The sequence below is a fragment of the Eschrichtius robustus genome, chromosome X (assembly GCF_028021215.1).
Source record: "Eschrichtius robustus isolate mEscRob2 chromosome X, mEscRob2.pri, whole genome shotgun sequence".
NCBI lineage: Eukaryota > Metazoa > Chordata > Mammalia > Artiodactyla > Eschrichtiidae > Eschrichtius > Eschrichtius robustus.
Window position 1 is genome coordinate 61,903,006 of NC_090845.1, and position 14,927 is coordinate 61,917,932.

General features: G+C 38.9%; 1 protein-coding gene across 3 annotated transcripts in view; it reads left to right on the plus strand.

The window, feature by feature from the left end:
• The window catches only part of KIF4A (kinesin family member 4A), a 125,598-nt gene that overhangs the window by 76,907 nt on the left and 33,764 nt on the right, over positions 1 to 14,927 (plus strand). For all 3 annotated transcript variants that reach the window (XM_068533729.1, XM_068533730.1, XM_068533727.1), the window contains 6 exons: positions 105 to 161; positions 1,194 to 1,379; positions 8,095 to 8,198; positions 9,155 to 9,299; positions 10,036 to 10,146; positions 13,968 to 14,051. In XM_068533729.1, the coding sequence (XP_068389830.1) occupies positions 105 to 161; positions 1,194 to 1,379; positions 8,095 to 8,198; positions 9,155 to 9,299; positions 10,036 to 10,146; positions 13,968 to 14,051 (687 nt within the window). The remainder of the gene's footprint in view (positions 1 to 104; positions 162 to 1,193; positions 1,380 to 8,094; positions 8,199 to 9,154; positions 9,300 to 10,035; positions 10,147 to 13,967; positions 14,052 to 14,927) is intronic.

Genomic DNA, 14,927 nt, shown 5'->3' on the forward strand with positions numbered 1-14,927 from the left:
GCTCAACACCTTAAATGGTCTCTATATACACTTGAAAACAACTAAATAACCCATATAAAACCCACTAGTAAGCTCCTAAACTGAGACATCATTTCTCATTGCAGGATGAAACTGTTGCTTGTATGGCTGCAGCCATTGATACTGCAGTGGAACCAGAAGCGGTAAGTAATTGGCCCCTTTGTGTAGAACCAGGAGCTTTAACTGTGCCATTTCTTATAATTTATCACTCACCTGAGGAAGAGACTCCCTGATTGCTACCATCCTCCATAGAATGCCTTGGAAATCCAGAAATCTTGAGTGTAAACCTCAGTTAACTATAAAATCCCTAACTTGGATAGTATCTCTCTCTAATAGTATAACTGCTAATGGGTAGCAGAGCTTCTCAGGGATGCCACTTTCCATATTTGCAGTCTGGCTTACTGATTTCTTATTAGATGCTAGTATTCTGCATCAACTGTCTAGCACGTTAAGACGAAGAAGGAAACAAATTAGGAAATTATGGCAAAGTCGAAAAAGCATTAGAGAAAGAAATGGAAGAAAATTTTTTCTCAGCATACGTTTCTGTGGATGCAGTGGTTAAGGGCTAAAAGAACCAAGGAAAATATTTTGATCATTCAAGTTGCAAGAATAGATAAAATGTGTTAGATATTGGCTGAAGGCTATAGAGCAGAGTCAGAATGAAAGGATGGACAGTGGTTTGCTTGAGACAGCTTTTTCTCACTAAAACAAATATATGTTGGTATTTTTTATATTCTGAAAGAAGAAAGATAGGAGATAAATCAGGTGCCAGAGGTCAGCTCTGTGAGAATAAATGAAGCCTCTTCTCCATTTCCACCATTACCAAAGTGCCATTTCCAGAGCCCTCTCTCCTCTAATAAGGTGAAAGTAAGAAGTGTTGGCCAGACGCATAAAGGAAAGAGCAAGAAACTTGGTTCACTCTAAAAGAATCAGTTAAAGGATATAAGAAATAAGGTTCTTGTGAGAGCAGAGAAATAGGTTAGCTCAATTTACTTCTGATGTTAAAAGCAAATGTTTGAGGAGCCACAGTTTTAAAAGAACAGAGGTACTTAAAAAAAAAAAAAAAGAACAGAGGTACTGATAATGGAGAAGTGGTGCTGAGACTTGATGAAACAGTGCCTAAGGAACTCCAATTGCTTGTTCCTCTCACAAATCATTATCCTGATCTTTTCCAGCAAGTGGAAATCAGTCCAGGGAGCAGCAGGTCTTCTGATGCTTTCACCACTCAGCATGCTCTACGTCAAGCTCAGATGTCTAAGGAGCTGGTTGAGTTGAATAAAGCCCTTGCACTGAAAGAGGCCCTAGCCAAGAAAATGACTCAGAATGACAGCCAACTACAGCCTATCGAGTTCCAGTACCAGGTACAATATTTACTAGGGCACGTAATGTTCATGTCTACCATCTCTCTTTAGTAGTATGGGAAGAAAACAGGCACACCGTTTTTGATGATGACAAGGCAACATAATGTGCATAGTACAACTGGAGTTGTACTGCTGGTTAAAAAAAGGATACATTCAGTATAAAGAAACTGTAATTTTCTTTCATTTAATCTAATACCTTACTTATGCAACAGGTATTTAATAAATAGTTAGATAATGTTATAATAAATGTGGTCTCTACTTGTAGAGAAATTTTGTTCTAATAACTATGCTGGGATTCTAAGAAAGGTACATCTCTTAGTAGACGGTCTGGGTTATAGTGAGAATTATGAAGACACTTGTAGTGGCTGTCACATGACTTGGCAAATGGCTAAACTGCTTTTCCTAGTGGTAGTCCTAAGTGGCCCTTGCTAATTAATAATCAGGTCTTTACTTAAAGACAAGTCTTGGGCTTTTAGGTTGTCCACAAGGTTACCCTTGCTCCAGACCTTATTTTCCCCTGTAGCCCGGTATTTCCCATCCACAAAGGGATGTTAGCAGAACTGGTAGGGGGAAGGGTGGATGCTTTCCCATTCAGCTATATCCTACCATCCCCAAAGTCCTATATGCGGTTCTCGACAAATCCCTATACTACTCATACATTTCTACCACCAGTTCCCCTAAGTTTTCAGAGTAAAAACAAGAAAAGTGTTTCTCCTAAATAATTTTCACCACTTGTTTTTCCGTAGGGCAGAAGTTGCTTCCAAAATAATAACTGAGTTGCCAATAGAGGTGTTATTTCCTTTTTGTTATCACAGTCTTAACTTTTTTGAAACTTATTTTTTATTTATGTCACACAAATGCATGTATATCATTTTTACAGGTCAAATAGTACAATGCTCAGAAAAATAAAAGCAATCTCCTGCCCTACTACCTTCTCCCGTATTCCCTAGGCTTATAGTTTAAGTTCTTTAAGCTGTTTCTTCTGACATTTACCTCCAGATTTCTAGATAAGAGTTGGTCGTATAATTATGTTACTTTAAAATTTTTGGACATTTTCAACTGACTTCCCACTATGGGAGATGGGAATATAGCTCTCTTATACATCCCCCCATGCACACTGCCTCACCTCTATCTTTCAAAATGGTTATATCACACTTTTTGATTAAATGAATATTTAGTGTTTAAATTTTATGATTACGTAAGTTTTATAACTGAGCCACATAGTATACTATGATTCCGTTTCCTTTCTTATACAGCCTTTTGCATTTCCTGAAGTTAATTTTGGGAGTTCCCTGGCGGTCCAGTGGTTGGGACTGGGGGCTTTCACTGCTGTGGGCCCGGGTCCAATCCCTGGTCGGGGAACTAAGATCCCTCAAGCCACGTAGCATGGCCAAAAAAAATAATAATAATCACAATAGTAATAATAATCTCATTTTTTCATTTACTTAGTCTGCTATTTACCTGTCAATAATTTATCTCCAAACTTCTTAACAGAATTATAAAGCTCATCTCAGTAGTCAAACATACCAGGTAATTTATCAATCCATTTCTTTCTTGAAGACAACCCTCTTGGAATCTTTTGTTCTGGTTTGCTTTCTGTAGGCCTACTGCCCAGCCATCAGCCTGGGACCATCGTCCTGGGAACCTGCTTCACTTCTCATCTCTGTGTTGAAACCGATTCCATGTCTTCCTCATTCTTGGGCTACTCCTTTGTGTTGGTGGAGTACAACCCAAACAGCTTTCTGAGAAAGTGTACATGAAAGGAAAATGTTTTAAACCATTGCATGCCTGAAAATAGCTTCTTGTTGTGGTGGTGGTGGTGGTGGTGATGGTGGTGTTTCTCACACTTGTTAGTTTGGCTGGGTTTAGAATTCTACAGTGGAAATCGTTTTTCTTAAGAATTTTGAAGGCTTTGCTCCACGGTCTTCTATTTCCAATGTTGCTGTTTAGAAGTCCATTATAATTCCTGATTCTTTTTATTTGACCTGTATTTTCCTCCCCTCTGGCAACTTTCAGGATCTTTTCTTTGTCCCCAAGTATTCTTTAATTTCACAATCATGTGCCTTGGTGTGGATCTATTCTCACTTATTGTGCTTGGTGCTTGGTGGGTCCTTTCAATCTAGAAATTTGTATTCTTCTTTAGTGGGAAGTTTTCTTGTGTTATTTCTTTAATAATGCCCATCTCTCTATTTTCTTTGTTTTTTCCTTTCTTTTTTTTAATAAATTTATTTATTTTTATTTATTTTTTGGGCTACATTGGGTCTTCGTTGCTGTACATGGGCTTTCTCTAGTTGCGGCGAGCGGGGGCTACTCTTCACTGCGGTGTGCGGGCTTCTCAGTGTGGTGGCTTCTCTTGTTGTGGAGCACAGGCTCTAGGCGTGCGGGCTTCAGTAGTTGTGCACGCGGGCTCAGTAGTTGTGGCTCGCGGGCTCTAGAGTGCAGGCTCAGTAGTTGTGGCGCACGGGCTTAGTTGCTCCGTGGAACGTGGGATCTTCCTGGACCAGGGATCGAACCCCTGTCCCCTGAATTGGCAGGCGGGTTCTTAACCACTACGCCACCGGGGAAGTCCCTGTTTTTTCTTTTCTTGCACTCCTCTTAGTCAGATATTGGATCTCTTAGATTTAGTCTCTGCTTTTCTTATCTCCTCTCTCCTATTTTCTATTTCTTTGTCTTTTTATTCCATTCTCTGGGAGATTTCCTTGCACTCCTTCTGGTGAATTTTTTTATTTGCCTATTTCTAAGATTTTTTAAAATCCTCTATTGTTCCTTTTTATAGCCTTCTCTTCTTTTTTTTCATGGATACAGTGCTCATCTCTAAGGATAGAAATTAAATTTTGTTGAAGTTTTCTTCTTTCTGCCTTGCCTCTGTTTCGTTCAAATTCCATTCTTTAGTGTGTCTGATTTGGTCTTTCATGTAAGAAGCTTTCTGCAAATTTCCAGTGATCTTTGGTTGTCCATTCATATTTAACAGTGAGACACTAATAGTCAATAGGAAGTTCTGTATGCATAGGTTTCTCTGGGCTGGTCAGTTTCCAATAAAGAAATCTTTCATTCTCCTGCCTGGAGTTGTGTGGGAAGAGTAGTAATATGCTCTATTTCTGGTAACTCAGAGGAAATAAGGGAGTTGAAGTCTCTCCAGTTATATACAGACTTTTATTTAATCCCCTATCAGTAGTATGTTACTTTATCCCTGTCTTTTGCTGTGTCTGCTGCCTATGAGTCCAGCCTGTCAGGTTCAGCCTCTCCAGAGAGGAAACCTCTTCTCCTCTTTGTGGTGTTATGGTACAAATTGGCTTGTTACCTCTTGACATTTGTCCTATAGGAGTCATAGTTTAGCTTTTTCTACTCTAATTCAGTTACCACTTATCCAACTATTTTCCTCATCCAAAGAAGTTTGTTTATATCTCTTGACTGCTCTCTTCATCCTTGTTGATTTATACCCTTTTGGGAGGTCATTTTAGTGGGCTTTCAGGAGAGAGCAAGTTAAATACATAGCTCAGTCCTCCATACTAACAGGACATAAAATGCAGCCTTTTTTAGGTTGAACGTATTTTGGCCTTTCCAGGATAAACGAAGGATTAACGGTAAGGCTGAGAAATTATTCCTCTCTTCTTGTACTCTTGCCTAGAAACGGAGGGACATATGTTCCCCCAGTGTACTTCTAACCCTATGAGGGGGTGCTAGTAATGATCTATAGCTATAGCTTTAGTAAGATAACTTGTCCTTTTTTCCCCTTGGAATCAAATATGCTTGAGCTTCCAAACCTTAAAGTTAAAAGGAAATAAATTCTTAATGTTAACAGTACCTTTTAATCACATGTAAATGTCTCTCTTTTTCTAAGAAATAAAGGTAGTTTTTTGTTCTAAACAATATTTTTCCTATCACTGTAAAGAATTGCTATAGAAAAATTTGAGGAGGTATAAGTTCTTGTTAGTGAAGACTACCATGAATTATAATAGCCCAGGAGTCAAATATTTGAATAATTTCCCTTGTGGAGACAGTGAGACTATTAACTGAATGTGGCATACATAATGAAGAGATACTATTTTTTTACCCATCCCATTGGTAAAAATTTTGAAGTGTAGCAATATCAAATGTTGACAAGGGTGCAGGGAAATAAGTACTCTCATACATAGCTAGCGAGAGTGTAAATTGGAATAACCACTTTAGGGGACAATTTGGCAGTATCTATTAAAATTGAAAATGTGTACCCCCATGACCCTGTAATTCCACTTGTCTCTACCCTAGAAAAACCTTGCACGTGTGCACAGAAGGCATGTACAAGAATGTTTCATTATGGCAACAAAAAGAATGAGATAGATCTGTATGCACTGATATAAATAAATCTCCAAGACCAAGTTTTAAAAAAAAGGCAAGTTACAGAATATTATCTACATATAATGTAACTCTATTTATCTTTAACATATTTCAGTAAGTACACACATACACATACATATATGCACGTGTGTATATATGTTATTTTAAAGTGGATGGACCCAGAGTCTGTCATACAGAGTGAAGTAAGTCAGAAAGAGAAAAACAAATACCGTATGCTAACACATATATATGGAATCTAAGAAAAAGAAAAAAGTCATGAAGAACCTAGGGGTAAGACGGGAATAAAGACACAGACCTACTAGAGAATGGACTTGAGGATATGGGGAGGGGGAAGGGTAAGCTGTGACAAAGTGGGAGAGTGGCATGGACATATATACACTACCAAACATAAAATAGATAGCTAGTGGGAAGCAGCCGCATAGCACAGGGAGATGAGCTTGGTGCTTTGTGACCACCTAGAGGGGTGGGATAGGGAGGGTGGGAGGGAGGGAGACGCAAGAGGGAAGAGATATGGGGACATATGTATATGTATAACTGATTCACTTTGTTATAAAGCAGAAACTAACACACCATTGTAAAGCAATTATACTCCAATAAAGATGTTAAAAAAAAATAGAACTACTAAAAATAAATCTATTTATTTACATATATTATTATATATTCTAGGCATTTGCCACAATATATTTAGTAAATACACACACACACACACACACACACACACACACACGCACATGGCATTTACATTTCTATGTAAATGTCTAGAATATGTACATGTCCATATACATAGTATGTAAGTGTCTAGGAAAAAAATGTCTGGAAGATCTGAACCAAGCTGATGACAATGGTTACTTCTGGAGAGAGGACTGGAATTTTGGCAGGGGTGGGGCAGTCGAGGGGACTTGCCCTTTATATGTATTATCTGGATTATTTTTTACAAGAATGTTTTCATGTGTTACTTCTATAAGTACACACACACACACACACACACACACACACACACACACCACACATACACACACACACACACACACACACACACACACACACACACACCACACATACACACACACACACGTTATTGCCAGTTTAAATATACAGGGTATATAAAGCAGTGAGACTGGTCTTCATTGATTAGATTGAAATGGCTAAAAGTATACTTCATGGAAAATAGCTCTTGCCTATTTAGATACAGCCCCACCTAACCTGCCTCTGCTTCTTTTTGTCATTTCAGTACTGGTCTAAGGCCCTCATATAATCTTCTTGGCTACCAACCACTCATTCAGCCAGTTTCCTTTAATCTTTTTTTGGTTTTGAGAACAGGAAGGAATCTGTTCATTGAGTTTTCCCAATCTTGGAAAAACTACCAAACTTCAGTTTCTAGAATTTGTTTTCTAAGTGCACGCAGAACTGCAGTTGCTATTGAACGCATACGTTTGAAAGTTCAGAATATAAGAATGTTTGTGCAGCTCTTTACAGTTTACAAAATATCTTTACTTTTTGTCTTATTCAGTCTTCCCAACAACCCTGTGAGGTAGGTGGTGTTAGTTGTTTACATAGATAGGAAAACTCTCGGGGGTCCCCAAGACCACCCCCAGGTTCAACGATTCACCAGGAGGACTCACAGGACTCAGTGTAAGATTTATTACAGTGGAAGTATACAAAACAAAATCAGCAAAGGGAAAGAGCACATGGGGCAAGGTCTGAAGGAAACCAGGTGCAAGCTTCCAAGAGTCTTCTTCCGATGGAGTCACATAGTATGTACTTAATTCCTCCAGCAGTGGGTTTTGACAACATGTGTGAAATGTTGTCTATCAGGGAAGCTCCCCTGAGCCTAGGAGTCCAGGATTGTTAGCAGCGGTAATTCATGTAGGCATTCTCTGCCTAGCACATACAAAAATTCTAGACTCCCAGAACGAAAGCATGTGTTCAGGATAAATCATACTGTTTGCACAGTTTAGGCATAATGAGCGACTCTTATCAGTTAGGAGATGGTGGGAATCCTACTAAAATCCAAGATCCCAGACATGAGCCGAGGTCCAACTGGCAAGCCAGGTCTGTTTTTAGGATATCAGTCTCAGGCCTGCCACATTAACTCTTGTTTGCATAGAAACTAAGGCTAAAAGAGATGAAATGGCTTTCCTTAAGTTATTTAGATAGGATGTGCTGGACTCAAGGTTTAAACCCAGGCCTTTGGATTCCAAGTTCGTACTTTTCCCACTACATAACTTCATTCTCCATCAAATCAAGTACAAACGCTTTTAGTGTGCAATCGAAGTGGTAAAGTTGAATGCCTAGTTCCTTAAGACATGAGATGTTGAAGTGATTTTCTTGCTTTGCCTTGTAATGCTTTCTTTCTCTCGACCTATAACATTTCTAGGATAACATAAAAAATCTAGAATTGGAAGTCATCAATCTGCAAAAGGAAAAAGAAGAATTGGTTCTTGAACTTCAGACAACAAAGAAGGATGTCAACCAAGCCAAGTAAGAAAAAAGTCAATACTATTATTTCAAGTCCCAAACTGTGTATGAAGAGCCATAGACGAAACAGAGAAGTGAAAGAGCCATTTCCTGCCCCTACAGGATTTAAACCTAATTATGGAGAGGAGACCTAAAACAAAAGAAAAGCTAAGGAATTGAGATTTTAAATAACATCTCATGGTGACAGTAAAAGAATGCCATAACACAGCATATGATTAGCAGCCAAATAAATTTCTTAGGCGGTAATGGCTTTAAGAGTTCAGAGGCAGGAGATATCAGTTCAGGCTGGCATGATCAAGGAAAGATTTATAAGAAGTTAGCATTTGAGCTGTATTTTGAAAGATTATCAGACCTACCAGACAGCAACAGTTTCTTTGTCCCTGTGCTGATGGTAAATTAGTTTGTGAATAGAATTAATATTCAGGCTAGCAAATGAAAAATCAATCTAGCCATCCCTTAGCCAGTTAAGAATAAAACCAAGACAAATTACCAGAATATCCTACACTCCCTTAAACCTTTGCCTCTATTGGCTATTCTACCTTCTTTTTACTCAGTGATTCTGTTATATCTCTCTATAGTATCTAAAGTTCATGTTCTTAAAAGTTATGTTGAATGTTTACTTTCTATCTCAGACTTGTGTAACAATCATCGGAATTATTCCTTACGCTCAAGTGAAGTGAAATGCCTTCAAAGAACCATCCTTTTAACGCAGAGTGGTGAGAGAGTAGTGTATTGAGGCAGCTACATTGTTACTTATACAAAAAATTTCCTTTACTCTTTAGCTCCCAGTGTTGAGATGGTTTTGGTTGTTTGGGTGGGATTCATTATTTAAAGATGGCTATGTGACTGGTCGCCTATTTTATATATATCAAGGTTGTGAACCTGGGAGTCTAATATTATGTCTTTTGGAGTCAGACTTTGCTGCTGCTAGTCCTCATTCCTACAACATCTGTGTTTAGGTTGAGTGAGCGCCGCCGGAAACGTCTCCAGGAGCTAGAGGGTCAAATAGCTGATCTGAAGAAGAAACTGAATGAGCAGTCTAAACTTCTGAAGCTGAAAGAATCCACAGAGCATACCGTCTCCAAACTGAACCAGGAAATACGGGTAATAAACTCTCATCCTTGCATTTACCCTATAGAAACTTACAAACATAGGTGTTTTATTTAGAATTATACTACAGAGGTGTTTGCAGGTGAGAAAGTAGCAGGCAGGGCCCATCATTTCAAGTGTTTGAATCTCTACAAATGTCCCTTTTGTAGGACATTGTGCTAGCCATCTAGAATCTGAATAACAAAACTCTGCTTTGACATTCAGAGTTTTAATGTTAGAGTCTCTGAAACCAAAGGGCAAGGATACCTTAATATGTAGTGGTGACATTCTGACCACTTTCCATGATCATGTGGAATAATTTTGCAAAGTGGTTGCAAAACAACAGACACCTAGAGAAAATTATCAGTCATTGAATGTTCAACTTCTGACATCTACAAAGTGGTGGTTACAGGTCATTGTACTGAAACTATTCGAATACAGTGGTTGCTAGGTAGATTTGTCCTTGAGACTTAGTAGATACTTCCTTGAAATTTCATTTATATGCAGTGAACTTAGGGCTGGATTTAGCTTGTAGGTACATTTTTTCTATTATTTCTTCAGAGCGTTCATTTGTATAGTCTATGCAAGCATAGCAAGTGGTATTGCAAACGTAATCAGAAAACCTGTTGGCAGGCTTCTCAGCTCAGCTCTGGATTTTTTTCTCTCTTCTTAATGGTTAGTCTATCCATCTGTACATCAGCCCAGAATAAGTGCAGATGACTACTATTCGTGCTGGTTTTTGTTTCTACAGGTGATGAAAAACCAGCGGGTACAGTTAATGCGTCAGATGAAAGAGGATGCTGAGAGGTTTAGGCAGTGGAAGCAACAAAAAGACAAAGAAGTAATCCAGTTAAAAGAACGGGTAAGTAACTACAATTTCTCAAAGTCCTACCTAATGAACCCTTTTCTGGGCTGACTAACATTAAAGCTTCTCTTCAAACAGCTGGTATCTCTAAATATATGATACATTCATGAATTTAACAACTGTTTATTAAACGTCTACTACGTGCAAGATACTATCCACTAGATACCATGGAAAATAGAAAGATGAGTAGTATATGTGTTTTGCTCTTGAAGACTGTCTTGTCTAAAGGGGAAAATGAGACATAAGCATGATTTTCTTCAATACAAGAAATAAAGAGACTTGTGCTTTACAAATAGTCTAAAATACCAATGTAATTAAGAAAGGGAAGCACACTTCCAGTTAGACTGAAAAGACCTTGAACAATAGGGAGGATTTTGATAGAGATAAACACAAGCATTCCAGATAAATGGAAGAGCAGGAACAAAGACACAGAGATGACAACTTTGTAGGAATATTCAAGGAATAGCAAATGATCCAAGTGGGATGAAAGATAGTAGAAGAAGATTCCATTGGAAAGACAAGTTGAATCTGGATTGTTAAAGATCTGGGAAGTTTGAACTGTATTTTGTTAGCAGTGTAAAGATTTTTAAGGTTTTTGAGAAACAAAGTGCTATCAGCAAAGTACTGCTTTCCAAAGATACATCTGGGAGTCAGGTGTAGAACAAACTGAAGTATTGAGAAACTGGAGGCCAGAACACAAGTTAAGCAGATATTGCATCATCCAGAAAGATACTAAGGGCCTAATTAGAGTAGTGACAATGTTCTTGGAAAGCACACTGGAAAGGACATTAATTTGGGGTAATTTTTAGAATTGGCCAGAATGTGATATGTTGGGTCAAGAAATGAGAGAAGTACTTCAGGAATGGTGACATGAGGAATGGTGGCATGAGGAGCTTTGTGGACTCTCTTCCCAGCAAAAGAAGCACAACTGGTGAAATGTATTGTCCTAAGGGCATACAGCAAGGAAACGATTATTCAAGGAAATCTACTAAATCTGAGTAAGAGCAACAATAGTCTGTGGCATATGAGCCACGACCAACTCTCTCCCTTCATCCCCCTCAGCTCCATGTTGCTGAAGCTTTGTTTCAGGCAAGAGCAGCCAAGAGATCTGGGGATCCCTTCTTCCACCTAGCCTCCATGCAGAGGGTGGAAGCTGTATCCCTGCTGCAGAAGACCAGGACTACTGGGGTCTGACTACCATAACCCGTCTAATCGTAGGATGTAGGTTCCATGTCAGGAGACCAGCCAAGAAAAATAGGGTATGCTGCCACTGGCCAGCATCCTACTCATAGAACAGAGATGTCACTCAGAGAAGTGGGCTTCTGTCCCCACCCCCAGGTCCTAAGCAGTGGTGCAGAGGGTTCTGCCCAGGGGGAGGGGCAGGCCATAGGAATGCAGCTCTCCCTAAGGGGACTGACTTTATTTGGGGACAGAGTCTGGGGAAGTTAAAACCTAAAGGTGCTGTCAAAAACAATGGAAATTTTGGTGGTGAGCAATTAAGAGGAGACTGGTAACTCCATGAGAACAATAAATGAAACAGCAGTCAAAATATTCAAAGATCTAATGACTGAAAACTTCCTAAATTTGATGAAAACCATTAATCTACACATCTAAGGAGCTCAATCAACTACAAGTAGGATAAATGCAAAGAGATCAACACCCAAGACACATCATGTCCAAATGTTGAAAGACAAAGACGAAAACTTAAAAGCAGCAAGGTAAAATGACTCATCACATACAAAGAAATCCCAATAAAATTAACAGCTGAATTCTCATCAGATCAGGAACAAGACAAGGGTATCCACTCTCGCCACTTCTATTCAACATTGTCCTGGAGGTTCTAGCCAGAACACTTAGGCAAGTAAAATATATGAAAGGCATCCAGATTGGAAAGGAAAAAGCAAAACTATCTCTATTAGAGATGACATGATCTTGTATGTGGAAAATCCTAGAGAATCAACTGAAAACTATTAGAACTAATACATGCGTTCAGCAGGGTTGCAGGACATAAGTTCAGTGCACAAAATTTGGTTGTGTTTCTACTCACTAACAATTTGAAAATGAAATTAAGAAAGTTCCTTTTGTAATAACATCAATAAGAATAAAATACTTAGGAATAAGCTTAACAAAACAAGTGTAAGACTTATACACTAAAAACTACATCATTGAATTAATTAAAGATCTAAATAGGGCTTCCCTGGTGGCACAGTGGTTAAGAATCCGCCTGCCAATGCAGGGGACACGGGTTTGAGCCCTGGTCTGGGAAGATCCCACATGCTGTGGAGCAACTAAGCCCGTGCGCCACAACTACTGAGCCTGTGCTCTAGAGCCTGCAAGCCACAACTACTGAGCCCATGCGCCACAACTACTGAGCCTGTGCTCTAGAGCCTGCAAGCCACAACTACTGAGCCCATGCACCACAACTACTGAAGCCTGCGTGCCTAGAGCCTGTGCTCCACAACAAGAGAAGCCACCGCAATGAGAAGCCCACGCACCACAACAAAGAGTAGCCCCCGCTCGCCGCAACTAGAGAAAGCCTGCACGCAGCAATGAAGACCCAACACAGCCAAAAATTAAATAAATTAATTTTAAAAAAAAAAAGATCTAAATACATGGAACAATAATCCATGCTCATGGATGGGAAGACTTAATATTCTTAAGTTGGAATACCCCCTCAGATTGATCTACAGATTCAACACAATCCCAACCAAATTTCCTCTAGCTCATTGGTAGAAATTCACATGCTGATCCTAAAAGTCATATGGAGATTCAGGTGACCCAGAATAGTCATAACAATCTTGAAAGAGAACAATAAATTTGGAGATATCACATTTCCTGATTGCAACATATCCATCACCTCACATAGTTACCCCTTCTTTTCAGTGTGGGGAGAACACCTAAGATCTACTCTCCTAACAAATTTCAAGTATACAGTATAGTATTATTAACTATAGTTACTATGCTATACATAGATCCCCGGAACTTATTCATTTTATAACTAAAAGTTTGTACCCTTTGACCAACCTTTCCCCATTTTCCTCACTGCCCCCACACCCTCCCCAGTACCTGGTAACTACCATTCTACTGTCTGGTTATATGAGTTTGACTTTTTTAGATTTCACATATAAGTGAGATCATATAGTATTTGTCTTTCTCAGTCTGGTTTATTTCACTTACCACAGTGACCTCCAGGTTCATCCATGTTGTTGCAAATGGCAGGATTTCCTTGTTTGTGACTGAATGATATTCCATTGTATATACAGTTGACCCTTGAACAACATGGGTTTGAAACTGCACGGGTCAACTTATACATGTATTTTTTTCGATAGTAAATACTACACTACTATACTATCCACAGTTGGTTGAATCCATGGATGCAGAACCACAGATATGGAGGGCCAACTGTGAAGTTATACATGAATTTTCGACTGCATGGGGGTTGGCACCCCTAACCCCACGTTGTTCAGGCGTCAACTGTATACTCATACCACATTTTCTTTATCCATTCATTTGTCAACAACTTAGGTCAACTTAGGTTGTCAACTTAGGTTGTTTCCATATCTTGGTTATTGTGAATAATGCTGCAATGAATATGGGAATGCAGATATCTCTTCAAGATACTGATTTCATTTCCTTTGGATATATATACCCAGTAGTGAGATTGTCAGATCATATGGTCTTTCTATTTTTAATTTTTTAAGGAACCTCCATACTGATTTCCATAATGACTATACCATTGAAAGACTCTTCAGTTACATTATAAGGTTTTATTTTAGCTAGCTGAATAGCAATGAAAAGTCTGACTCTTTTCTTCTCAGGACCGTAAGAGGCAATATGAACTGCTCAAACTTGAAAGAAGCTTCCAGAAACAGTCTAATGTGCTCAGACGTAAAACTGAGGAGGTAAGAAAATCCAATCTGCTAGGTCAAGTGTATTATCACTTTCAGGCTTGGATGATGGCAGAGTAGTATCCCTTAAATGAGCCAGTGTCCTGAGAAACCAGGAATAACAGTCTTGACCAGCATTTCCTAAGTCTTGATCCCTGTTTGTCATGAACTGTGAGCAGATGAAAACCTGATGAAAATGGCACTATTCAAATAAGGATTTTTTCTAATTGGGCTTGCTTCTTTCCAAACAAAACAAAACAAAAAGCAGAGTAATTCTGATACGTGACATTTCCAGACGCTTTCAGTCTGCAGTGCTTCCTTGAAATTGTGTGCCTCCCCTAGGCTCTAAAGCAGTAGCTGTTCACCAGTGTTATATGTACATGGAGACTTATAAATGTGGTTCCTATAAGAATTCAAACCCATAGAATTTTTATTTTTCTTGACTAATATGCTAGAAATTAGAATGTTCTTTCTTTTTTTATTATGTTAATATAAATTCTTTTATTGAAATAGAATATATATACCTAAAAAGGGCACAAATATTGTGTACATCTCCACGAGTTATTCCAAAGTGAAAAAACCTGTACAACCATCAACCTAAGACAAACAAGTCACTACTAGAACCTTAGAACTTCATCCCCACCCCCCACCTATTCTCTCTCCAAATGACGAGTCCTTCCCTCTTCCTCAGAGGTAACGACTGTCCTGACTTCTAACACTACAAATTAGTTTTCCTGGTTTTGAAGGGAATTACAGAGAATGAAATGCATCTTGTTTCCTTCATTTGGTAGTAGAATTGTTATAAACACCAATGCTGTTGCATGTAGGGATGGTTTGCTCTGAACTTGCATTTCAGTATCTTTTGGCACGGGTACGTGAGCATTTCTGGTG